The sequence below is a fragment of the Borostomias antarcticus genome (assembly GCF_949987555.1).
Source record: "Borostomias antarcticus genome assembly, chromosome: 11".
In the NCBI taxonomy this organism is placed as follows: Eukaryota; Metazoa; Chordata; class Actinopteri; order Stomiiformes; family Stomiidae; genus Borostomias; species Borostomias antarcticus.
This window is the reverse complement of record NC_140244.1, coordinates 15,157,295-15,184,794: the sequence shown is the minus strand read 5'-3', so window position 1 is coordinate 15,184,794 and position 27,500 is coordinate 15,157,295. Positions and strand designations below refer to the sequence as shown.

The following is a 27,500-nucleotide window of genomic DNA, read 5'->3' as shown; positions in this document are numbered from 1 at the left end:
GTGGTACTTTGCAGTACTTTGCAGTATACTTAGGGTACTTCGCGTTATACTTTGCGGTACTTTGTAGTACTTTGTGGTATACATTGAGGTACTTACCCATACTTTGCAGTAATGTGTGGTAATTTGTGGTACTTTGTGGTATACGGAGATACTTTGCAGTATGCTTTGGAGTACTTTGCAGTACTTTGTGGTATACTTTGGGGTCCTTTGCGGTACTACATGGTATACTTTGGGGTACTTTGCTGTACACTTTGGGGTACTTTGCTGTATACTTTGGGGTACTTTGTGGTATTTTGTAGTACTTTGTGCTATTCTTTGGAGTACTTTGTGGTATACTTTGGAGTATTTTGAGGTACTTTGTGGTATACTTTAGAGTGAGGTACTTAGTGATTAGTAAGGCCCTTCAAAAAGGGGTTCAGTATTTTATCTTAGCCTATATAGTAGGAGACAGGAACTAATTCTATGAATTGAAAGCAAAGTGTATGAGGCAAATTATGTGAGGCTGCTGTTCATCAACTATAGTTAAGAGCTGCTATCCATCGACTATATTTCAGATTGCAATACCATAACTCCCCCATATCCATCCATCATCCATCCATTCATCTTCATCCGCTTATCTGGGGTCGGGTCACGGAGGCAGCAGTTCCAGCAGGGGGCCCCAGACATCCCTTTCCCTAGCAGCATCAACCAGCTCTGCCTGGGGAATCTTTAGCCGCTCACAGGCCAGTGAGATGTAGTCGGAGATGTCGTCCCGCCACTTAGTCCTGGGTCTACCCCGTGCAGACCTGCAAACTTGTCACCTTTTGGCTACAACCACCTTTTTTATGTTAACCATGGTAGTTTCAGTGAATCTAAAGGGTTTTAGTTTTGTATGTCGTCCCCTTTTTCACTACTCCAGAGTTTGCAGGTCTGCCCGTGGCCTCCTCCCAGCCGGACACGCCTGGAACACCTCCCAGGAGGCATCCAAACTAGGTGCCCGAACCACCTCAACTGGCTCCTTTCAACGCAAAGGAGCAGCGGCTCTACTCTGAGTCTCTCCTGGATGACTGAACTTCTCACCCAATCTCTCAGGGAGACCCCAGCCACCCTCTGGAGAAAACTAATTTTGGTCACTTGTATCCGTGATCTCGTTCTTTCGGTCATGACCCATACTTCATGACCATAGGTGAGGGTGGGGACGAAGATAGACCAGTAGATCGAGAGCTTTGCCTTTTGGCTCAGCCCTCTTTTCATCACAACAGTGCGGTAAAGCGACTGCAGAACCGCACCAGCTGCTCCGATTCTCCAGCCAAACTCCCTCTCCATGGTTCCCTCACTCGTGAACAAGACCCTCAGATACTTGAACTCCTTCACTTGGGGTAAGGACTAATTTCCTACTCGAAGCGGACAGACCACCGGTTTCCTGCTGAGAACCATGGCCTCCGATTAAGAAGTGCTGATTCTCATCCCAGCCGCTTCACACTCAGTTGCGAACCTATCCAGAGAGTGCTGGAGGTCGCAGGCCAATGATGCCATCAGGACCACATCATCTGCAAACAGCAGCGACGCGATCCCCAGCTCACCAAACTGCAAACCCACCTCCCCACGGCTACGCCTCAATATCCTGTCCATGAAAATCTTGACTTACTGCCAAGAACACGGACACAGCTCTTGCTCTGGGTGTACAGGGATTGGATGGCTGGTGGTTCCGCGACCAGGATGAAATCCACATTGTTCCTCTTCAATCTTAGGTTCGACTATCGGCCGGACCCTCCTTTCCAGCACCTTGGAGTACACTTTCCCTGGGAGGCTGAGTAATGTGATGCCTCTGTAATTGGCACACACCCTCTGGTCCCCTTTTTTAAATATTGGGACCACCACCCCAGTCTGCCACTCCTTTGGCACTGACCCAGACTTCCACGCAATGTTAAAGAGGCGTGTCAACCAAGACAGCTCCTCAACACCCAGCGCCTTCAGCATTTCTGGGAACTCCCAGTCCCACTGTGGAGTTGTTTCACTACGTCAATGACCTCCTCCAGGGAAATTGACGATGACCCCCCATCATCTTGCGGCTCTGCCTCAATCGTAGAGGGTGGATTAGTCGGGTTCAGGAGTTCCTCAAATTGCTCCTTCCAACGCTCAACAACGTCCTCAGTTGAGGTCAGCAGTGTCCCATCCTTGCTGTATACAGCTTGGATGGTCCCCCACTTTCCCTTCCTGAGGTGTCTGATGGTCTTCCAGAAACACCTTGGTGCCAACAGAAAGTCCTTCTCCATGGTTCCTCCGAACTGCTCCCACACCCGCTGCTTTGCCTTGGTCACGGCCGAAGCTGCAGCCCTCCGGGCCAGTCGATACCCTGCAACTGCTTTTGGGGTCCTCCGGGCTAACATATCCCGGAAGGCCTCCTCCTTCAGTCGGACAGCTTCCCTGACCCCCCGTGTCCACCACGGTGTCTGGGGGTTACCGCCCCTTGAAGTACCTATGGCCCTCAGGCCACAGCTCCCAGCCGCAGCTTCAGCAATGGAGGCTTTGAACACCGACCACTCATGTTCGATGTCCCCAACCTCCACAGGGATTCCTGAGAAGCTCCGCCGGAGGTGGCGATTGAAATCTCTCCGGACAGGCTCTTCCTCCAGACGTTCCCAGTTAACCCTCACTACACACTTGGGTTTTCCAGGTCTGTCCAGATGCTTCCTCTACCATCGAAACCAGCTCACCACCAGATGGTGATCAGTGGACAGCTCTGCCCCTCTCTTCACCTGAGTGTCCAAAACACATGGCCTCAGATCTGATGATACAATAACGAAAACGATCATCGACCTTCGGCCTAAGGTTTTCTGATGCCAGGTGTTCTTGTGGGCATCCTTGTGTTCGAACATGGTGTTTGCTATGGACTAACCGTGACTAGCACAGAAGTCCAACAACAAAACACCACTCGGGTTCAGATCGTGGTGGCCATGCCTCCCAATCACACCCCGTCAAGTTTCTCCATCATTGCCCATGTGTGCATTGAAGTCCCCCAATAGGACAGTGGAGTCCCCTGCAGGAGTCCCAAATAGGACTCCACTTAGGGTCTGCAGGAAGGCCGAGTACTCCGAACTGCTGTTCGGTGCATAAGCACAAACCACAGTCAGAGTCCCCCCCCCACAGTCCTAAGGCGCACGGAGGCGACCCTCTCATCCACTGGGGTGAACTCCAGCACAGAGGCGCTCAGCTGGGGGCTAGCTAGTATAGCCACACCTGCCTTACGCTCCATACCATAAGCAACTCCGGAGAAGTACAACCCCTATTGAGGAGTTTGGTTCCGGTGCCAGTGCTGTGCGTGGATGTTAGCCCCACCAGGTGTAATTGGTATCGCTCCACCTCCCTCACAAGCTCCGGCTCCTTCCCCCCCAGTGAGGTCACGTTCCATGTCCCCAGAGCCAGCCTTTGCCACCTGGGTCCGGTCCGTCAGTGCCCTCCGCCTTCACTCCCACCTAGTTGGCAGCGCACCCGACCCCGACAGTTCCTCCCACGGGTGGTGGGTCCACAGGACGGATGAGACGGAGATGTTGTTTCCACGTTGCTCTTTCGGGCTGGGCCCGGCCGGGCTCCATGAAAAGCCCAGCCACCAGGCGCTCGCAGACGGGCCCTCCGTCCGGGCCTGGCTCCAGACGGGGGCCCCGGGCTTCCTCCGGGCTGGGTATCTCTTCAGTGTTCTTCCATCAGGGCTTTTTGCTGGTTAAGGACTGTGGGGCGCAACTCCTCACAGCCCTACTCTGGCCGTTTTGGGCTTAAAACCCTCATCCGCCCTTGCTCCACACCTCCAGATGGTATACGGTGCGGAGCCAGGCACAAGCAGCACCTGTGGTTTTTGTTCGGAGTGACCTTCTCCTAGATGGGTTGCCTACTATGGCTGTGAGCCACATCTGCCCATGCTATTTGCCCATAGCTGGGACAGTGGTTGGCAGGAGCCAGTGTGTGTCCACACACCGAGATCCCCTACAGTTTAGCCTGGGACCGCGAGTTACACATTTACCATGTGTGGCCGCGGGGAGGCACTGTAGGAGTCTTGGCGGTGGAGTGGCTTTGTACTGGCAGAAGACTTACGCACTCGGCTCCTCTTTTCACCCTCCACAAGGAGGGCTAGCTGGCGGCGGTAGATGAAAGCAGAGTGGCAAGCAGAAGCGGCATGCAGCATGCACTAACTACAAGCACTTCTACCACAGATCTACTGCACTACGCATCACACAACCCTGCACAGTAATGCCCACACAACTCCCCCATACTCATCTCCAAATGCAGGGTGGAGATTGGAGATTAAACCCTTCCTGCACAGGTGGATCCTGGACTTCCTGACGGGCAGACCTCAGGTGGTGAGAGTGGGCAGCCACACCTCATCTTCTCTCACCCTAAACACTGGAGAAAGTCACCCTCTCACCCTCAACACTGGGCTGTTTCATATCCTCTGTACAAACACGACTGTATAGTTACTGTACCTACAATTCTAGCTCAATTATCAATTCACTGATGACACAGCTGCGGTAGGCCTGATCTCCAACAATAATGAGAAGGCCTTCTTGGAGGGGGTGGAGTGCCAAACTAAATGTTGTCAGGGCAACAACCTCCACCTGAACGTCAGTAAGATAATGGAGACGCTAGTGGACTACAGCAGGAAGCAGGAAGATTAAAGTGATTCTAGTGGACTAGCAGGAAGCAGGAGCGGCCAATTGCCTGAACAGCAGTGAGACCCCTGTGGAGACAGTGTATTTACAAGTACAGTATGTTGATGTACAGATCACCAAGGACCAGACATGGACAACAAACATCCCCGTATATGCATGATTCAGAGGGCGTCTGACTGAGAACATCAACACTACCAACATGCTATGGAAGCAACACCATGCAGGACAAGTCACTGTAGAGAGTGTTGGAGATCAGGCCTACCGCAGCTGTCATCAGTGAATTGATAATTGAGCTGGAATTGTAGGTAACTATGCAGTCGTGTTTGTACAGAGGATATGAAACAGCCCAGTGTTGATGGTGAGAGGGTGACTTTCTCCAGTGTTGAAGGTGAGAGGTTGACTGTCTCCAGTGTTGAGACAGTTGCTGAGTTTGGAGATGAGTATCGGGGGAGTTATGGTATTGCAATCTGAAATATAGTCAATGGATAGCAGCTCTTAACTATAGTTTATGAACAGCAGCCTCACATAATTTGCCTCATACATTTTGCTTTCAATTCATATAGTTAAAACTATGTCTTAAATTAAATCCTGTCTCCTACTATATAGGCTAAGATAAAATGCTGAACCCCTTTTTGAAGGGCCCTACTAATCACTAAGTATCTCAAAGTACTCCAAAGTATACCACAAAGTACCTCAAAGTACTCCAAAGTATACCACAAAGTACTGCAAAGTACTCCAAAGTATAATGCAAAGTACTGCAAAATACCACAAAGTACCCCGAAGTATACAGCAAAGTACCCCAAAGTATACGGCAAAGTATACCCCAAAGTATACCACAAAGTACAGCAAAGTACCCCAAAGCATAGTGCAAAGTACCTCCGTATACCACAAAGTACCACAAATGACCACGCATTACTGCAAAGTATGGGTAAGTACCTCAATGTATACCACAAAGTACTACAAAGTACCCCAAAGTATAACGCAAAGTACCCAAAGTATACTGCAAACTACTGCAGAGTACCACAAAGCACCCCAAAGTATACCACTAAGGACCGCAAAGTACTCCAAAGCACACCACAAAGTACCTCAAAGTATTCCGCAAAGTACCGCAAAGTACTGCAAAGTACCCCAACGTTTACTGCAAACTACCGCAAAATATCAAAGTACCCCAAAGTATACTGCAGAGTACTGCAAAGTATTGCTGTGTACCCCAAAGTATACCACAAAGTACTGCAAAGTATACCACAGAGTACCCCAAAGTATATCACAAAAATACCTCAAAGCACCCAAAAGTATACTGCAAAGTATCATAAGACACATATATGTATACCACAAGTACCACAAAGTACACCAAAGTATACCACAAAGTACCCTAACAGCAGTATTCATTCGCTTTTTTAGATTATTACATTATCAGTCAAGTATTACGTTACCAGTTTTGAAAAAAAAAGACCCACCTGATAATGTAATAACTTGACCAATAATGTAATAAGGTATTACATTATCAGAAACATTGTATTACATTATCAGTCAGGAAATTTTATTACATTATTGGTTAAGTTATTACATTATCAGGTTTTACTACATTTTCGATTGAGTTAAGTCAAACTTTTATTACATTATCAGGCGTTATTACATTATCAGTTAATTATTACATTATCGGGTGCTACACGCCCCTTAGTCTTTTAGCCACGGACCTCCTCCCATTCTCTCTCTGTCTCGCTCTCTGTCTCTCTCTCTTACTACTGCATTCTATCTATCTCTCTCTCTCTCTCTCTCTCTCTGACACAAGAGGCACCCGCTGTTTATCGTATTGTTGCAGATCTTTTCCCATTTCCAGTCTCCCTCTCTCTACCTTTCTCTCTCTCTCTCTCTCTCTCTCTCTCTCTCTCTCTACATTTCTCTCTCTCTCTCTTTCTCTCTACCTTTCTCTCTCTCTCTCTACCTTTCTCTCTCTCTCTCTCTATCTACCTTTCTCTCTCTCTCTACCTTTCTCTCTGTCTCTACCTTTCTCTCTCTCTCTATCTTTCTCTCTCTCTCTCTCTCTCTACCTTTCTCTCTCTCTCTCTCTCTCTCTCTCTGTTGTGGGGGCTCTAATTTTAGAGGCGTGACCTTTCTGTCGTGTCTACGACATGCTGTCCTCTACACCTCTCCCTCTCTCTCTCTCTCCTCTCTCTCCCCTCTCTCTCCTCCCTCTCTCTCCTCTCTCCCCTCCCTCCTCTTCTACCAGCTGAAAGGGGAGACTCTCTTGGCCCCCTCACAGTCATGTTATCCACCAGTCTTGCCCTTTAGACCCAGAGCTCTCCTGCCACAGCCTGATCAACACAGGCAGTATGAGAGCGCTATCCTCACTTATCAATCCCATTCTGAGGCTGCTTCATTGAGATTGAATGTTGTGGAAAAAAAATACACAAACAAAAACAGCCAAGTACTGTATATTGTTTACTATTTAAAGGCAGATTTGCGTTCAGTTTTACACCCATGAACCGTTTAGGGAGCCAGTGTTGACAGTGAACCCTCAGCATATTGATGAGGTTCTAACAGCCTCTCTTCCCCAGGTATGAACGCAGCTGTGAGGGCCACAGTGAGAGTGGGCCTCTACACCGGGGCCAAGGTCTTCTTCGTCCATGAGGTCAGCACAGGTCTCGCCTCCCTCATATCCACTCATCTCATTCACATCTCCCTAGTTCTCTCCCGTTATCTTCTCGGTTCCTCTGTTATCTCCCCGGTTCCTCTGTTATCTCCCCGGTTCTCCTCCGTTATCCCCTCGGTTCCTCTCTTATCTCCCCGGTTCCTCTGTTATCTCCCCGGTTCTCCTCCGTTATCTCCTCGGTTCCTCTGCTATCTCCCCGGTTCCTCTGTTATCTCCCCGGTTCCTCCATTATCTCTCCGGTTCCTCTGTTATCTCCTCGGTTCCTCTGCTATCTCCCCGGTTCCTCTGTTATCTCCTCGGTTCCTCTTTTATCTCCCCGGTTCTCCTCCGTTATCTCCTCGGTTCCTCTGTTATGTCCCCGGTTCCTCTGTTATCTCCCCGGTTCCTCTGTTATCTCCTCGGTTCCTCTGCTATCTCCCCGGTTCCTCTGTTATCTCCTCAGTTCCTCTGTTATCTCCTCGGTTCCTTTGCTATCTCCCCGGTTCCTCTGTTATCTCCCCAGTTCCTCTGTTATCTCCCTGGTTCTTCTCCATTATCCCCTCGGTTCCTCTCTTATCTCCCCGGTTCCTCTGTTATCTCCCCGGTTCTCCTCTGTTATCTCCTCGGTTCCTCTGCTATCTCCCCGGTTCCTCTGTTATCTCCTCGGTTCCTCTTTTATCTCCCCGGTTCTCCTCCGTTATCTCCTCGGTTCCTCTGTTATGTCCCCGGTTCCTCTGTTATCTCCCCGGTTCCTCTGTTATCTCCTCGGTTCCTCTGCTATCTCCCCGGTTCCTCTGTTATCTCCTCAGTTCCTCTGTTATCTCCTCGGTTCCTTTGCTATCTCCCCGGTTCCTCTGTTATCTCCCCAGTTCCTCTGTTATCTCCCTGGTTCTTCTCCATTATCCCCTCGGTTCCTCTCTTATCTCCCCGGTTCCTCTGTTATCTCCCCGGTTCTCCTCTGTTATCTCCTCGGTTCCTCTGTTATCTCCCTGGTCCCTCTGTTATCTCCCCGGTTCCCCTGTTATCTCCTCAGTTCCTCTGCTATCTCCCCGGTTCCTCTGTTATCTCCCCGGTTCCTCCATTATCTTCCCGGTTCCACTGTTATCTCCCCGGTTCCTCTGTTATCTCCCCGGTTCCTCCATTATCTTCACGGTTCCACTGTTATCTCCCCGGTTCTTCTCTGTTATCTCCTCGATTCCTCTGTTATCTCCCCGGTTCTCCTCTGTTATCGCCTCGGTTCATCTGTTATCTCCCCGGTTCTCCTCCGTTATCTCCCTGGTTATCCTCTGTTATCTCCCTGGTTCCTCTGTTATCTACCCAGTTCTCCTCCGTTATCTCCTCGGTCCCTCTGTTATCTCCCCGGTTCCTCTGTTATCTTCCCGGTTCCTCTGTTATCTCCTCAGTTCCTCTGTTATCTCCCCGGTTCCTCTGTTATCTCCCCAGTTCTCCTCCGTTATCGCCTCAGTTCCTTTGTTATCTCCCTGGTTCCTCTATTATCTCCCGGTTTCCACCATTATCTCCCTGGTTCTCCTCCATTATCTCCTTGGTTCCTCTGTTATCTCCCTGGTTTCTCTATTATCTACCCAGTTCTCCTCCGTTATCTCCACAGTTCCTCTGTTATCTCCCAGGTTCCTCCGTTATCTCCCTGGTTCCTCTGTTATCTCCCCGGTTCCTCCGTTATCTCCTCAGTTCCTCTGTTATCTGCCCGGTTCCTCCGTTATCTCCCTGGTTCCTCTGTTATCTCCCCGGTTCCTCTGTTATCTCCTTAGTTCCTCCGTTATCTGCCCGGTTCCACCGTTATCTCCCCGGTTCCTCTGTTATCTCCCCGGTTCCTCCGTTATCTCCCCGGTTCCTCATTTATCTCCTCAGTTCCTCCGTTATCTCCCCGGTTCCTCTGTTATCTCCCCGGTTCCTCCGTTATCTCCCTAGTTCTCTCCCGTTATCTCCTCGGTTCCTCTGTTATCTCCCCGGTTCCTCTGTTATCTCCCCGGTTCTCCTCCGTTATCCCCTCGGTTCCTCTCTTATCTCCCCGGTTCCTCTGTTATCTCCCCGGTTCTCCTCCGTTATCTCCTCAGTTCCTCTGCTATCTCCCCAGTTCCTCTGTTATCAACCCGGTTCCTCTGTTATCTCCCCAGTTCCTCCATTATCTCTCCGGTTCCCCTGTTATCTCCCCGGTTCTTCTCTGTTATCTCCTTGATTCCTCTGTTATCTCATCGGCTCCTCTGTTATCTCCCCGGTTCTCCTCTGTTATCGCCTCGGTTCCTCTGTTATCCACCGGTTCTCCTCCGTTATCTCCCTGGTTCTCCTCTGTTATCTCCTTGGTTCCTCTGTTATCTCCCCGGTTCCTCTGTTATCTACCCAGTTCTTCTCCGTTATCTCCTCGGTTCCTCTGTTATCTCCCCGGGTCCTCTGTTACCTCCCCGGTTCTCCTCCGTTATCTCCTCGGTTCCTCTGTTATCTCCCCGGTTCCTCTGTTATCTCCTCGGTTCCTCTGCTATCTCCCCGGTTCCTCTGTTATCTCCTCGGTTCCTCTGTTATCTCCTCGGTTCCTCTTTTATCTCCCCGGTTCTCCTCCGTTATCTCCTCGGTTCCTCTGTTATGTCCCCGGTTCCTCTGTTATCTCCCCGGTTCCACTGTTATCTCCTCAGTTCCTCTGCTATCTCCCCGGTTCCTCCATTATCTTCACGGTTCCACTGTTATCTCCCCGGTTCTTCTCTGTTATCTCCTCGATTCCTCTGTTATCTCCCCGGTTCTCCTCTGTTATTGCCTCGGTTCATCTGTTATCTCCCCGGTTCTCCTCCGTTATCTCCCTGGTTATCCTCTGTTATCTCCTTGGTTCCTCTGTTATCTCCCCGGTTCCTCTGTTATCTACCCAGTTCTCCTCAGTTATCTCCTCGGTTCCTCTGTTATCTCCCCGGTTCCTCTGTTATCTTCCCGGTTCCTCTGTTATCTCCTCAGTTCCTCTGTTATCTCCCCGGTTCCTCTGTTATCTCCCCGGTTCTCCTCCATTATCGCCTCAGTTCCTTTGTTATCTCCCTGGTTCCTCTGTTATCTCCCGGTTTCCACCATTATCTCCCTGGTTCTCCTCCATTATCTCCTTGGTTCCTCTGTTATCTCCCTGGTTCCTCTATTATCTACCCAGTTCTCCTCCATTATCTCCTCGGTTCCTCTGTTTTATCCCCGGTTCTCCTCCGTTATCTCCCTGGTTCTCCTCTGTTATCTCCTTGGTCCCTCTGTTATCTCCTTGGTTCCTCTGTTATCTCCCCGGTTCCTCTGTTATCTATCCAGTTCTCCTCCATTATCTCCTAGGTTCCTCTGTTATCTCCCCGGTTCCTGTTATCTCCCCGGTTCTCCTCCATTATCTCCCTGGTTCTCCTCCGTTATCTCCTTGGTTCCTCTGTTATCTCTGAGACTGTTGGTGTGCTGTTGTCTCCAGGGTTACCAGGGTCTGGTGGATGGAGGAGACAACATCCGCCTCGCTACCTGGGAGAGTGTGTCCATGATGCTACAGCTAGTGAGTAGACACACGCACGTGCACGCACACACACATACAGTACACACACACACACACACACAAACATACACATGCATGTTGACTAGGCCAGCTTTTGGGGACATTACATTGACTTACAGTACATGTGGCCTTCCCAAATGTGGCCTAGGTCAGGAACACACACACACACAAACACACACACACACACACATACACACAGACAAACACATCTCTGATTACCTCACACTCTGACCTTCTCCATCTCTCTCCTCCCCTGGACCACATCTGATCTGTTCATGGCGATGAGTAACTCTAGCTGGTCTCAGATCAGTCCTGTGGGTCAAGGTACCATTCAAATGCCAGGGTTCACTTGAAGAGCAGGACTCAATGGGCTTCATGTATACAGGCTGGGGTTTCATCTAAACGTAATCCTATCCTCTCTCTCTCCCTCTCCCTCCTTCTCCCTCTCTCTCTCTCTCTCTTCCTCTCCCTCTCTCTGTAGTCTGTTCATCTCTCCTCTGGGCCTCTTCATTCTATGTTGTACTGGGCAGAGTGTTGAGTCTCTCTCCTTGTTTGGTCTGAACACCCCCTCTCTGTCACCCTCCCTTGCCCTCAGGGGGGCACTGTGATTGGCAGCGCCCGCTGCCAGGACTTCCGCACCAAGGAGGGGCGCACCAAGGCCGCCTGCAACCTGGTCAAGCTGGGCATCACCAACCTTTGTGTGATCGGAGGCGACGGCAGTCTGACCGGTGCCAACCAGTTCCGCTCCGAGTGGGGGGAGCTGCTGGCCTCCCTGGTCAAAGCTGGTGAGAGAGGACTACAGTAGAACACCAGCAGGACTACACTACCCAGCATCAACACTCCACATGACCCCCCACACACTGTCCTGTAATCTTCAACAAAGCAAATCTCTCAAAGCATATCCCTCCTCATGTTTTTTTTATAAGATAGCTTTGCAGGAATTAGGTGACTATCTCTACACCTGTCCATGACTCTACACCTGTCCATGACTCTACACCTGTCCATGACTCTACACCTGTCCATGACTTGGCTCTTAAGCCATAGCTTTATAAGCCATGTGCTACGGGCAGGTATTCCTGAGAGCACCACAAGCCTACAACAGTCCATCAGGACTGGTTAGGTTTTTCTAGGGTAGATTAAATGAGCTCAGGCCCTCCAAGTATCCCCCTCGCCTGCTGGTAATCTCAGTTCTTCATCAGCCGGTGTGCAGATGTGACAGTGGAGGTAGATCGTGACCCAGCTCTCTCTGGACTCCGCCTCCTTCTCTGTCTGGCGTCTCCCGGGCGGCGAGTACTCAGCCCGCTCCGCGCTGCTGCCGTTGGCTGCTCAATAGTTGATCTTCTCTCCTAAAGGTTTGTAGTGGTCACAGTCAGATGTGCACAAAAGTGTCAGAATGTCCCACCTGACCTGCCGTCACCAGGCTGCCCCCTGCCACAACTCACAAGGGCACAGCTTCCGCCTCTCACGCCCCTCAAGAGTCTCATCTCTCACCCCTCCAGGCCACACCCATTCCACAGGCACTGTCACTCATCATCAGACTCAACGCACATTCTGACAAGCTGGAAGTAACTATAACCCCACTAATACATAAATATATATGTTTATACTGTAGGATTTCAATGATTAATCTAAATAATAACAAAAGTAACATAACTCCCTAGGCACGTTACAGGTTTAGGGTCAAACTCAAAGCCCCTCGACGGCAAAACCGAGACCCTGTTATTATGGCGACTGTCCATTCCCGCACCATGCTTTTGACATATGAATGTTTTGACAGAAAACTTGAAAAAAATGAGACTTTGTTATTTGTTTTAAATCAATGAATCAAACAATTTACTAAATGAAAAGGCCAGTTACAACAGTGGCTATGAACTCTTAAATCTACCCAGCTGGTCCAATCAATCTATGAGTGCATTCACGGTGGGGGGGCGTAGGCCTATTTGCACGAAATGACTAATGGCATATCTTAGTATGGGTATTTGGACACGGCCATGGACAGGGCAAACAGCGTGGACAGCAGGCACGCGTAACCAAGCAAAATAAAAATACACATACATGGGGACAAGGAAATAGGCCTAAGGGAAAGAATTGTGATTCTATATTTTTGTGAGCGTAAACTTTTGTGGCTCAGCAGCAAACTGTTGGACAGACAGAAATAGTGAAAAAGTTGTGGGTGTGAATTGTATTGCAGAAATAACCACCAAGGGAAACTGCTGGGTTCGTTCTTATGACTTTAGAGATGTACCTAAAAGTGCACAGATCATCAAAATATAGCTTACATGCTGTAGAAAATAAACATCCCTATAAATAATTAAAGATATAATGCTGCCTATCAATTATTAAAGGCATTTGGCTATTTCAATGGTATTAACAAAAATTTAAAGTAGCATTTACAGGACAATATGACCTATTATAAGCTATCCAATGTATCCAACATGCCAAGCAGTCGAATTGAATTGCAACAACAGCCTGGCGCAGCTCTGGAATGGCGCGGCCGAGATCATCGCGGAAATAGCTTGGTCGCAGCAAGAGCCTGGTGCTCTGGAATAACAGCACTGGTCACACTTTACAATAAGGGTCACAAAAAACATGAGTTAACTGTTAACTAATGCTTAATTTAGGGTTAGGCTAGGTTACTAATGTTAATTAATACCTTAGTTAAGGTTAGGGTTAGGTGAGATAACCTTAGTTAAAATAAATAACATTAGTAAATGGTTAATAGAAACTAGTTACTGTAACTTTACTTAACTAATGTTTATTAATGTACCCTTATTGTAAAGTGTTACCACAGCGCTTCTATATACGATATACTGGACCTGCTCTTTGTATTGTTGTGTCTCATCTGTCTTTCTGTCCCTGCAGGTCAGATCACCGCAGACGAAGCCAAGCGCTCGTCCCACCTGAACATCGTGGGCATGGTGGGCTCCATCGACAACGACTTCTGTGGCACCGACATGACGATCGGCACCGACTCCGCCCTGCACCGCATCATGGAGGTGGTGGACGCCATCACCACGACGGCACAGAGGTACGCACACTGACACACACGCACACAGACACGCACACTCACACACGCACACACACACACACTCACACACACACACACACTCACACACACACTCACACACACACACGCACACGCACACGCACACGCACACGCACACGCACACACACACACACACACTCACACACACACTGAGGAGGTACATGGCACAGACACTCAGGCGGCCCTCTTCCCATGTTTAAACCTCAGCATCCTGAGAACACAAGCTTAGTGTGATATTGTGTCTCCACAGCCACCAGAGGACCTTCATTCTGGAGGTGATGGGCAGACACTGCGGGTGAGTGCTTGACAGGGTCTGTGTGTGTGTGTGTGTGTGTGTGTGTGTGTGTGTGTGCGTGCGTGTACTGTGTGTGTGTGTGTGTGTGTGTAGTGTGTGTGTGTGTGTGTGTACTGTGTGTGTGTGTGTGTGTACTGTGTGTGTGTGTGTGTGCGTGTACTGTGTGTGTGTGTGTACTGTGTGTGTGTGTGTGTGTGTCTATAGTATGTGTGTGTGTGTGTGTGTGTGTGTATGTGCGTGCGTGTGTGCGTGTACTGTGTGTGTGTGTGTGTGTGTGTGTGTGTGTATGTGCGTGCGTGTGTGTGTGTGCGTGTACTGGTTGTGTGTGTGTGTGTGTGTGTGTGTGTGTGTGGGTGTGTGTGTGTGGGTGTGTGTGTGTGTGTGTGTGTGTGTGTGTGTGTGTGTGTGTGTGTGATAATGCCCCCTGCCCTGGTAGGTACCTGGCCCTGGTGACGGCCCTGGCCTGTGGGGCTGACTGGGTGTTCATCCCGGAGATGCCCCCGGACCACGGCTGGGAGGAGCACCTCTGCAGGAGACTGACGGAGGTACCACGCCTCTCTCCTCCTATTCTGCTCTGTACTTGAGTCTGTCTCTCTCTCTCTCTCTTTCTCTCTGCCTCCTGGTCTGCTGTGCCCCTCCCCTCCCTGTAACCACACCTCTGTTTCCCCCAGCAAAGAGGACGCGGTTCTCGTCTGAACGTTATCATCGTGGCCGAGGGAGCCATGGATCGCTGTGGCAAACCCATCAGCTGTGACCAGATCAAGCAGGTGGGTGATCACTGCGACCCTGACCCTAACACTGACCCTAACACTGACCCTAACCCTGAACCCTAACCCTGACCCTAACCCTGACCCTGACCACTGAGTTCTGCAGATCAGCTGTGACTGTGTCTCTGTGGTCTGTGTGTGTAGTTGATATCTACTACGCTGGGCTTTGACACCCGCACCACCATCCTGGGCCACGTCCAGAGAGGAGGCACGCCCTCCGCCTTCGACAGGATCCTGGTAAACATGCCTGCCTCTGAATCCACATCCCATCCAGCTCTGCCTCCTACTGAATCCACAACCCATCCAGCTCTGCCTCCTAGTAAATCCACATCCCATCCAGCTCTGCCTCCTAGTGGGGTCAGGGAAGAATTTTTACAGCTCACTTATCTGGCCCCCGGGTGATTACTGTTTTTTTTCTTCCCTCTGGAATATGTAGAGAGTGGGTCGTATGCCCACCTCCCTTGTTCTCTGTAAAGCGCATTGTGTTGCCTCTGGGTATGAAATGCGCTATATAAATAAAGCTTTGATTGATTGATTGATTGATTGATTGATAGTGAATCCACATCCCATCCAGCTCTGCCTCCTAGTGAATCCACATCCCATCCAGCTCTGCCTCCTAGTGAATCCACATCCCATCCAGCTCTGCCTCCTAGTGAATCCACATCCCATTCAGCTCTGCCTCCTAGTGAATCCACATCCCATCCAGCTCTGCCTCCTAGTGAATCCACATCCCATCCAGCTCTGCCTCCTAGTGAATCCACATCCCATCCAGCTCTGCCTCTACTGAATCCACATCTGTCACACATAGGATAAGATGACCCATGTGTCGGTTCTGCTAGCGTCTGTAAATAATCAAGAGAAGGCTCTCACACTACCTCTCCTCTCTTCTCCTGTCCTCTCCTCTTCTGTCCTCTCCTCCCTTTCCTCTCTCTCTCCTCTCCTCCCTTTCCTCTCTCTCTCCTCTCCTTTCCTCCCTTACATCTCCCCTCTCTCCTCTCCTTTCCTCCCTTTCCTCTCCCCTCTCCTCTCCTCCCCTCTCCCCTCTCTCTCCTCTCCTCTCCCCTGTCTCCTCTCCCCTCCTCTCTCTCCTCTCCCCTCTCTCCCCTGTCTCCTCTCCTCTCTCTCCTCTCCCCTCTCTCCCCTGTCTCCTCTCCCCTCTCTCCCGTCTCCTCTCCCCTCCTAGGGCAGCAGGATGGGTGTGGAGGCCGTGATGGCTCTGCTGGAGGCCACCCCAGAGACACCCGCCTGTGTGGTCAGCCTGTCAGGGAACATGGCCGTCAGACTGCCCCTCATGGAGTGCGTCCAAGTGGTGAGCTAACATAATACACAGTTAACCAACTAACTAACGAACTAACTAACTACACAGCTGCACCATAACCTAACCCTAACCCTAACCCTCACCCTAACCCTCACCTTAAAGGAATAGTAAAGGGAAAATGCATGTTTAGCAATGTTTTAATGTTACTTATGATCATATACAATGATTCAGATCAAAACGTTGACAAAACTAGCATTTTCGAGAAAGTTGATAATTGCTCTACCACCGTTTTGGTCATACAATGGATGTGGATGGGCATCTTGAAAAATCATTCAAAAACATGTTAAACCCTCAATTTCAAAGACAAGAAGCTCACCGAGGGTGTAATTGGTGTCCGTTGGTGTTACATCAAATTCGCCTCAAAGTATGAATCCTGTAGGGTTTCATTGATCATTTTATGAAATCCATTGACTTGTATTGACGCGACTGTTGTAGATGTGTAGATCAATCCGCAGAGGTTATTCTACTTACGGTAGCTATTGTTTATGTTAGCTAGGCTAGCTAGTTTGCTCACTGCTCACGCTACTCTTTAGCTCACAGACAAGGAAGCCCTAGGCTACAGTTCAGAAAACGCTTATCAAAATGGTTGATCTAGAAGAGTATGAATTTGATCGCGAGGAATTAGACTTTGACGGCAGCGCTTATCGTTTCGAGCCTGAATATAGTGAGGAGGAACTACAGCAAATGGAAGAGATGGAGGCTCGCCGAACCGCAGAGCCAGAGACGGTCGATGAAGCTGTCGCTATACCATGAACCACGGGTGTTTGGTGGTGTGCTTGCAAACATTGCCGACAGATGCCCACCGAAGAGGAAAGTTTGTGCTGTACCGAGTGGGACCTGTTGCTAACAGCTGACATGGCAAACCTTTCGGTCCATGAGTCTGACTCCTTGCCTGTTGAAAGTGAGTCCTGCTTTTACTACTAGTATTTATGTCCGAGCGAATAAATCTACAGTTTTGATAATTTCATGCTGTAAGACCACTTCTTACAATTCTATTTTTCTAAAGTTAGTCTTAGCAAAGGGATTATTATTATTATTATGCTTCAACACACACACACATACACACGGCGCACACACACACACACAGCTGGCAAAGAGAACTTACACTCGTTCGTCTTCTGTCGTTCCTCTATGTAAAGTTGGAACAGCATCACGTTTGAGGAAGACCCTTTTGGGAGATTTCTTCGAGAATAGCCTAGGCTTATAACATTTGTCCTCAAAATGGAAAGCGCACACACGGTGTTTTAAGACTCGAAGAATATCCACGGGTGTGTTTACGTCCAAGTCAGTGTTAATTTTGACAGCAAATTATGATTTTGTTTTAGTCATAGTCTTTTGACTAAAATGCCATTTAGTTTTAGTCATATTTTAGTCATCTGACTTGTTTTAGTTTTAGTCTAGTTTTAGTTGACTAAATATCATTACGATTTTAGTCGACGAAATCTACCATAGATTTAGACAACTCAAATTTAACAGGCTTAGTTCAATCAATCAATCAATCAAGTTGGATTTATATAGCGCTCTTCATGAAACCCAGAGCGCTTTACAGAGTCCAGTATTCATTCAGACACAGTCATACCGGTGGTGGTCAGATACATCTGTAGCCACAGCTGCCCTGGGGCAGACTGACAGAAGCGTGGCTGCTTCTGTCAGACAGTTTCATAATGAAGCATTCCTCTCCCCCAGTCTGATGCTAACTGTGTCTGTGCCTGATATAGCAAGCTATAACATTATCATGTCAGCACTAGTTGGCTAGTCAGGCTAGCTAACATCAGGCACAGGCTAGCTAACGTCACACCGGAGGAGAGGGGCTATGGCGGCGCCAGGTAGCTAACTGTTCGTGTCTTATCCATCTAGCTACAGTATAACATTAGAAAGCAGCAGTAGTTGCTTAGCTAGCTTACCCAGACTAGCTAACGCTAGATACCCCCGCCAGCCGCCACAAGCATAGCCCCACTTGTTGCTAGCTAACCTGTGCCTAACATTAGCTAGCCACTAACGTTAGCGTTGCAATGATCACACTTCAGTTCTCCCCCGCCACAAACCTACGTGAAACACTGGTTTCTTTTAGCTTGTATTGTATTTGAAGTATTTCAGAAACACACCAGCTTGGTTTTAGCTAATACAGTAACGTTAGCCGGGGGTGGGGGGGTGCTTACCTTCTCGTGAATTTCGGGATGACTGTTCTCCAAATGTCGCTTTAAGTTTGTTGTATTTTGCCAGTCATTTTCACCCCACACGGTTTACAAATGGTTTTGTTTTCCTTTGCATCAAATATGAAGTTTATCCAGATATCTGCTCTCCTCTTTCTCCCGGTGTGTGCGAACGTTGACAAAGACATTTCTGAACTGTGGTAATTTACTGATCAGGCGCAGCAGTCGTATGCTGTTAGTTGACTTCCCGCCGCCGGTGTAGCAACGGTACTATTCAAATGTGGGCCTACACACAGGCTAACTGTAGGTTGCATCCAACTCGTTCTATTAATACATCCATGATCCAACTGCACACATCCTGAACCTCGACATTCTGATTTGAACTTTTCCCATACGTCCCTCCATAACCATTTTAGTCTAGTTTTTATTTGTTGACGAAAATGTGAATAGATATAGTCATAGTTTTTGTCATCATACATTCATTTTTATTTAGTTATCGTCTCGTGACGATAACCCAAAAAATGTCGTTGACGAATAGTTTTCGTCATAGTTCTCGTCAACAAAATTAACACTGGTCCAAGTAAAGAGATTCTAGCCACAACTTCAATCTTGCGGGATCGTTGTAGGGAAGTCTATGACAAGTTACAGATGAACGGATTTTGCCACAATTGGCAACGGCACAATAGCGTGTCATTGTAGAGATCCCAAACAAATGCTTCGCACGAGCCTGTCTTGTTGTTGCGGCTAGCTTTTCAAATAAGGAAGCTGAGCGGAATCCACGGACGTCGCCTACCGCGAGATTAAAGCATTGCGCAATATCGGAATCAGTTAAAGCGGAGGTTTACACACATATATGCTGCGACTAAATTGTTCGATGCTAAATATTTTTAAAAAGCCTTTCCAGATGAACTAGAATCTCACTTTATGGCAAATTATATGCCAGAACGCCAACTAACACCTAGGTGAGTTTCTTGTCTTTGAAATTGAGAGTTTATGTTTTTGAATGATTTTTCAAGATGCCCATCCACATCCATTGTATGACCAAAACGGTTGTAGAGCAATTATCAACTTTCTCGAAAATGCTAGTTTTGTCAACGTTTTGATCTGAATGATTGTATATGATCATAAGTAAGCTTAAAACAGGGCTAAACATGCATTTTCCCTTTACTATTCCTTTAACCCTAACCCTCACCCTAACCCTCACCTTAACCCTAACCCCAACACATACCCTCTTCCTATTGACCAAACAATAAACTATGAGCAGCTTCATGATTAGATGCCCCCCCTAGTAAGCGCAGCAGCCCTATTGGACCCCTATTGTAATTGATGGTTTTCTTATTTTTCCTGGAAATGCTTGAATGAATGAGTCTTGAAGTCCTGGACCAAAAATACTAAGAAATCCAGCTAAGAAAAGAAATCCAGAGAAGCTGAGAAACTGCCATCTTTGTAAAAAAAAAATATATATATAAATAATTGGCTACAAAATCCAAGTGCTTATAACTTTTCACAACAATGACCAAGTAACTTGAAAAGGACAGGGCATGTAGAGGCACTACCGTGCTGCACCGTGCCAAAGCATCTGCAGATATCTCAATTTACAAGACATACAGGCATTTGAAATTTGATTATTTTGACATGCTATTGCTAATATAGCAATTTAAAGTTCATTTTTTCATGAATGCTTTAACTGATTCCGTCACCATCGCACATGTGTACTCTTGGGTATTCTCTCCACCAAGGGTGGCGAGGAGAAGTTGTTTTGTTCAAAATTGTGTGATTTGTGGCGTGACAAAGTTGACACTTAATGCTATATATTGCAGTGCCCATTCAAATTGTGCATACAGCTATCTCTGGTAGCAGGGGGTAATATAAAATTGTGCCCGTGGTAAATGTGTGACACAATGACCTCAATACAGGGTGTATAGCGCTGTCAAACCCTTCTGGAAAATCCAGCTAGAACCAGCTACAAACCTTAGCTGGTCTTGCTGGATTTATCTGGTGGGCCAGCCTGTCTGTCTGTCAGTCTACCCTCCTGTCTGTCAGTCTACCCCTCTGTCTTTCTGTCAGTCTACTCTCTGTCTGTCAGTCTACCCGTTTGTCAGTCTGTGGCTGGGTGGTATATAAAATGGTGCCCGTGATGTGTGACACAATGACCTCAATACAGGGTAGAGGGCGTTATCATATACCCTACTGGAGAATCCATTGAGAACCAGCTACAAGCCTTAGCTGGTCATGAGCTGGTCTTAGCTGGTCATGAGCTGGTCTTAGCTGGTCTTGTGCTGGTCTTGCTGGATTGACCAGGTGGTTCAGCCCCTCTGTCTGTCAGCCTCCCCCTGTCTGTCAGTCTGAAGGGGGCGTAACTCTAGTCTGAAGGGGGCATAACTCTAGTCTGAAGAGGGCGTAACTCTAGGACCCTGTCTCATGACCACTTGCGGCTATATTTCCCATTATTGTCCTCCTCTGCATCCCAGACTAAAGATGTGACCACAGCCATGAATGAGGGCAGATATGAAGATGCTGTGAAGCTCAGGGGGAAGTAAGACTTTTTCTTCCTTCGTAATCTTTTAATTTTCTATATAATAAACTGTTTTGCAGGGGTTCAACTTCTTTAATTTCCTTGTCTTTAATCTGTTTTCAGGAGCTTTGAAAACAACTGGAACAATTACAAGATGCTGGCTCACGTGCACCCCCCAGAAGTAAAGGTGAGTGACTGGAATAATGTCTGTCTGTGTTTTCAGTTTCTTGCTCAGTGTTCCAGTGTGAATGTGTGTGCGGTTCTGTGTGTTCAGAGCAATATCAATGTGGCGGTGGTGAACGTGGGCGCCCCCTGCGCTGGGATGAACGCCGCCGTGCGCTCAGCTGTCAGGGTCGGCATCATCCAGGGACACCAGATGCTGGCGGTGCATGACGGCTTCGACGGCCTGGCTCACGGACAGGTATGACTAGGACACACACACACACACACACACACGTGCTTCCTCTCATCGCTATATAATCCTTCCCCTGCAGGTTGAACCCATCGCCTGGGCTGGAGTAGGGGGCTGGACTGGCATGGGAGGCTCCATGCTCGGCACCAAGAGGTGAGAGGTCACGACGGGACGAATAAACAACCCTGAGAGACACAGGACTCAGTAACAGGGTTCGTCTCTGAGCTGTCTGTCCATCCCTGCTCTGTCCTGCGCAGGACTCTGCCTGGGCCCCAGATGGAGGAGATCAGCCTGAACATCGCCAAGTTCAACATCCACGCTCTGGTCATCATCGGAGGCTTTGAGGTAAATGAGGGGGTCCAGTACTGATGTGATCTTCTAATGGTCCATCGGTCGACTTGAAAGCTACTTTTTATACATTACATTTTACATCACAGTCATTTAGCTGATGCTTTTATCCAAAGTGACTTACAGTAATTTAACATAGGAAAAACCAATGTACTACTATTTGCCAGAACTCACAATCTATATTTCCTGTGAGTTGGTGAGCATGGCTGTGTCCTCCCCAGGCGTTTGTGAGCGGGCTGGAGCTGGTCCAGGCCAGGGAGAAGTACGAGGAGCTCTGCATCCCCCTGGTGGTCATTCCTGCCACCGTCTCCAACAACGTCCCTGGGTCCGACTTCAGCATCGGGGCTGACACCGCGCTCAACACCATCACCGCGGTCAGACTCACACACACACACACACACACACACACACACACACACACACACACACACACACACACACACACACACTCACATCCTGCCAAGCTCTCACATGCAGTGCCCCCCCCCCCCCACACACACACACACACACAATCACTCACACAGTCAGCCACACATCCTGCCTCTCTCTCTCTCTGTCTCTCTCTCCCTCTCTCTCCCTCTCTCTCTCTCCCTCTCTCTGTCTCTCTCTCTCTCCCTCTCTCTCTCCCTCTCTCTCTCCCCCTCTCTCTCTCTCTCTCTCTGTCCCTCTCTCTATCTATATATCTCTCTCTCTGTCTCTCTATCTATCTCTCTCTCTCAGACCTGTGACAGGATCAAGCAGTCAGCGGCTGGCACTAAGAGAAGAGTCTTCATCATTGAGACAATGGGGGGATACTGTGGCTACCTGGCAACCATGGCGGGCCTTGCGGCTGGAGCCGACGCCGCCTACATCTACGAGGAACCTTTCAGCATCCACGACCTGGAGGTCAGGGGTCACGGCCTGGACGGATGGATGGACGGACGGATGGGTGGATGGATGGATGGATGGGTTGATGGGTGAATGCATAGTTGAATGGACAAATGGGAGTATCTGTTATGGTGTTTATCTGCTCTTGACTAGTTTTGACTGACTGGCTGTCTGCAGGTGAATGTGGAGCATCTGGTGGAGAAGATGAAGACCACGGTTAAGAGAGGCCTGATCCTCAGGTGGGTGTGGTTCTGTTCTCCTCCATGGAAAATAAACCATCCCCTGATCATCCTCTGGCCAACAGGAACGAGCGCTGCAACACCAACTACACCACGGACTTCCTGCTCAACCTGTACTCCGAGGAGGGGAGGGGCGTGTTCGACTGCAGGAAGAACGTCCTGGGACACATGCAGCAGGTACACACACACACACACACATACACACACACATACACACACACACACACTTACACACACACACACACACACATACATACACACACACATATACACACACACACATACACACACACATACACACACACACACACACACGCACATACACACATACACACACACACATACACACACGCATGCACACACAAACACACACACATACACATACACATACACACACACACACATACACACACACACACGCACACACATAACACACACACACATACATACACACACACGCACATACACACACACATACACACACACACATACACACACATACACCATCAATGCTGTCCATCGTGTCCGATGATGACGCTTGGGGGGTCAGTGACGTTGCCGCTGGTGCCACTTCTCGTGGGTGTTCAGGCCGATCCTTGAGCCGCACACTCATCCGCAGGTGGAACAGGGGAATCCGGATGCCAAAGGAATACTGGCCGCCCGCTGGTGTCGTTGTGTGCGCCTCTCAGCCATTCTCTGTAAGTTTTTGTGGTGGATTTGTGAGACTGCTCTGGCACAGGTCAACTGCCACGCTGATCTGTCCTGTGCGAGAGTTTCAAGCTGCGTGGAATTGGTGTTTGAGTGCTTTAAAAGGACGTTGGTGTAGTCCTTGTAGCGTCTCTTTTGTCCGCCAGTTGCACGCTTAGCTCCTTGTAGTTGGCCATAGAGGACTTGGCAGGGCAGGCGATGGTCTGGCATACGGATGGTGTGCCCTATCCAGCATAGGTGTCTCTTGGCCACAGCTCAATCAATCAATCAAATCTTTATTTGTATAGCGCATTTCATACCCAGAGGCAACACAATGCGCTTTACAGAGAACAAGGGAGGTGGGCATACGACCCACTCTCTACATATTCCAGAGGGAAGCAAAAAAACAGTAATCACCCGGGGGCCAGATAAGTGAGCTGTAAAAATTCTTCCCTGACCCCTCTCAACAAGGCGATCGAGCAAGCTCCAGGAGTATGTTTGTCTACCGGCTAAGAACATTTATAAAGCAATACATTGCATTAAATTACATTTCAGAGTGAGAGAGGCTAAAAGCATCATAGGAGAGAGAATATTCTACGGACATGCTACATCATCCACAGCAGACACAGGGGTATCTATCGGACTTCGGGAGGTCTGCTGGTGACAGTGGGGCATCCACTGGACCTGGTTAGAAGATAGGAGGGAGAGAGAGAGGCACTAGGGAGAGGGAAGGCAGAGGGAAGGCAGAGTAGGGTTAGTAGCACATAGAGCCATACAGACCACACAGATATTGAAACAGGCAACCTGGGGCAAGCTCCTGGAATATATTTGTCTAATGGCTAAGAACATTTAAAGAACAATAAATAACATTAAATTAAATTTTCGGAGCAAAAAAAGGCTAAGACAGCTGCTTCCATACAGATGGAGTTGGTGCTCTGGAGTATTTCTTTGTGTGGAACTCGATCCTCCCAGGAGAGGCTAAGGATCTTCTGGAGGCAGCGGATATGGAAGGACTGCAGGTTTGAGATGTGCCGGCTGTATGTAGTCCATGTTTCTGCCCCGTAGAGCAGGGTGGAGACACATATTGCGTTATAAATTGCAACCTTGGTGCTGACCTTCAGGTTTTGGTTTTCGAAAACCCTGCTGCGAAGGCGTCCAAAGGATGATGAGGCTTTATTGATGCGGATGTGTATTTCCGTGTCAAGGGAGCAGCATGAGGACAGAGTGGAGCCGAAGTAAGTAAAGTGATACACGGTTTTAAGTGGAACACCGTTTATGTGGAAGCTGGGGGTGGTGAGGTTTGGCTAATGAGTTGGGAAATTACTTCGGTTTTCTGGATGTTAACTTGTAGACCGAAGGACTGGTAGAGACTGGAAATGGTGTTGAGGGCGTGCTGCATGGACTCCGGGCTGTGTGCTACGATGGCGCAGTCGTCAGCATATTGAAGCTAACAGATGCGACAGGACTTTGTCTTCGTGTAGGCCTGGAGCCGCCGGATGTTAAAGAGGCTCCCATCAAGATGGTATTCTAAATGAACACCCTCCTTGTGACCCAGGGCACGATGGAAGAGGCAGGTGATGGCAGAGAGGACAAGATTGAATAGCACTGGAGCCAGGACACAGACCTGTTTCACCCCAACGTTCACCTCGAAGAACTCTGATTGGAGTTCTCCAGTGAGGACCCTGGCTTGCATCCCATCATGCAGCTGCTGAAGGATGGTGAGGAACTTGGGTGGTACCCCAAGTTTGGAGAGGTGTTTCCAGAGCATCTCACGATTGATGGTGTCGAAAGCTTTGCTGAGATCAATGAAGGCTATATGAAGGTCTCTGCGCTGCTCTCTGCATTTCTCTAGTAACTGCCTTAAGACAAAGACCATGTCAGTGGTAGATCTAGTCTTCCGGAAGCCACACTGTGTTTCTGGAAGTGCAGCTTCTGAGATGTGCTTCACTAGCCGGGTCCTGCTCTTTTGTTCTTGAGATCCGCAATGGCTTGGCGGGTTTCATGGAACTGTGGTTGGGTGTCAAGGTATGCAACTGGTGGCAAGTCTGGAAGGTTATCCAGGATGTGAGGATCAACAGGGTTGGTGAGGTTGAGAAGAGTCTCAAAATGGTTTGCCCATCGGGCAAGAATCTCATGACAGTCCTTAAAAAGAGTGGAGCCATCAGCTGATTGGACCAGAGCAATCGCCCACTTCCTGGGGCCGTACAGGGCTTTGATGGCATTGTAAAAGCCCTGCGTGTTGTTACAGTCTGCTAGGTTTTGGATCTCTTGTGCCCTCTGCACCCACCAGGTGTCCTCCATCGACCGGAGGGCTCGCTGGGTTGCAGATCTTGCTGCAGTAAAGGTGGCCTTCAGGGTAGGAGATCCTGGGCAGTACAGGAGAGCTTTATGGGCCTCATGCTTGGCTTTGAGGAGTGACCGTATCTCAATAGAGTTACTGTCAAACCAGTCCTGGTGTCGTTTCCTCGACTGGCCAAGCGCCTCCGAGGCTGCACTGTGGATAGCCTGGCGCAGAGCTGGCCAGTCGGCTGATTCCTCCGGAATCTTCTTGAGGTTTTCAGCAAGGAGCTGTCGGAGGTGGTCTTTGGAGGTGGGGCTGCTGAGTGCTGCGCAATTGAGTTTTTGGCATGGGGCTGTCCTCGGATCACAGGGTTTAATACGCATGAGGAGTTTGGATCTGACCATGAGGTGGTCAGTCCAGCACTCAGCTCCGCGCATGGCTCGTGTGGAAAGGACATCCTGTCCGTCCTTTTGGCGGACAATTACATAGTCAAGGAGATGCCAATGTTTTGAGCGGGTTGCTGCCAGGTGGTTTTGAGCCTGTTCTTCATCTGGAAGATGGTGTTGGTAATGACCAGTTGGTGTTCTGCACAGAGGGAGAGGAGCCGGAGGCCGTTGTTGTTCATCTTCCCCACTCCATGCTGGCCAATAACCTTGTCCCATACCAGGTGCTCCATGCCTACTCTGGCATTGAAGTCTCCCAGGAGGACGAGCTTGTCCGTAGCTGGGGTTTTCTGTATGATGGAATCAAGAGCTCGGTAAAAGTCCTCTTTGATGTTAAACTCGGCATCGAGAGTTTGTGCGTAGGCACTAATGAGAGTGGCAAAGTGTCCCTTTGCAAGGGGAATGCGCCAGGTCATCAGTCGTTTGTTGATGCCAATAGGGGACTCTGTGATGCGCTGCAGCAGTTGGGACTTCACAGCGAAACCAACTCCATGGATCCAGCGAGTGCCTTCGGGGACCCCTTTCCAGAAAAAGGTGTATCCTGCACCAATCTCTGCCAGGGAGTCCTCTCCATGCAGTCTGGTCTTGCTGAGAGCTGCAATGTCGATGTTGTATCTTGCGAGCTCCAGGGCCACGAGTGCTGTCCTACGGTCGGGCCTGTCAGGGGTTTCAGCCAGGTCCAACAAGGTGCAAACATTCCACGAAGCAATGCATAGGTGCTTATTTCTTGCTTTAGTTTTTCGACTGCAAAGGGGGATGCTCTGACGATTGCGGTTTACCGTCCGGAGTTTAGGGAGCAGACAATTTTTGGACCACCTTTTCCAGGTCCCTCGCCATCTCAGGGGTGAGCAGTGTGGGGCTGCTCAGTCACAATGGAAGCTGCCGAGGCAACACGCTGCTCCATCCCACGATTGCAACGACCATCACTCCATTGCCACCTGTGTGCATGGTTTGGCTAGGCACTCCCAGCCACATCCTTGGCCTGTGCCTGCCGCCATTCCACATCGCCACAGGACTTTGGGGGGAGTGGGGGGGTGGGAAGCAAGAAGCTTGCGCATAGGTGAGGATTAAGGTGAGGGTGTGGCTGCGCAGTCCTCACTCCCACCATCTTCACTCCTTCCAGATAGACCTCCAGTGGCATGAGAAAACTCATGACGACCTTCGTCTGGCGGGAGTTGCAGGGGGCTGCCGGTGGTCCGGTCTGTCGGACTCCGCCTGCGCCTGTCCCCAGGGCAGATTTGTCTTCGGGGTTTACTCCCCTAGCCACTTTACCCCCTCGGGTTTACCCAAGTGGCTGTGGGGCTGCCTTCTTCCGCCTTTGCAACCGTTGTGGTGGTTCT

The 27,500-nt window shown here is 49.2% G+C and overlaps 1 protein-coding gene across 1 annotated transcript in view; it reads left to right on the top strand.

The window, feature by feature from the left end:
- Positions 1-27,500, top strand: part of pfkmb (phosphofructokinase, muscle b) — a gene marked incomplete at both ends in the record, with an annotated part of 31,647 nt that overhangs the window by 3,031 nt on the left and 1,116 nt on the right. Inside the window, 18 exons of the mRNA XM_084445397.1 lie at positions 7,202-7,275; positions 10,712-10,789; positions 11,385-11,574; positions 13,652-13,817; positions 14,086-14,130; positions 14,567-14,675; positions 14,802-14,897; positions 15,042-15,134; positions 16,081-16,206; positions 20,840-20,904; positions 21,007-21,070; positions 21,158-21,304; positions 21,378-21,448; positions 21,553-21,640; positions 21,865-22,017; positions 22,364-22,528; positions 22,688-22,749; positions 22,815-22,926. Coding sequence (XP_084301523.1) covers positions 7,202-7,275; positions 10,712-10,789; positions 11,385-11,574; positions 13,652-13,817; positions 14,086-14,130; positions 14,567-14,675; positions 14,802-14,897; positions 15,042-15,134; positions 16,081-16,206; positions 20,840-20,904; positions 21,007-21,070; positions 21,158-21,304; positions 21,378-21,448; positions 21,553-21,640; positions 21,865-22,017; positions 22,364-22,528; positions 22,688-22,749; positions 22,815-22,926 — 1,904 coding nt within the window. The remainder of the gene's footprint in view (positions 1-7,201; positions 7,276-10,711; positions 10,790-11,384; positions 11,575-13,651; positions 13,818-14,085; positions 14,131-14,566; positions 14,676-14,801; positions 14,898-15,041; positions 15,135-16,080; positions 16,207-20,839; positions 20,905-21,006; positions 21,071-21,157; positions 21,305-21,377; positions 21,449-21,552; positions 21,641-21,864; positions 22,018-22,363; positions 22,529-22,687; positions 22,750-22,814; positions 22,927-27,500) is intronic.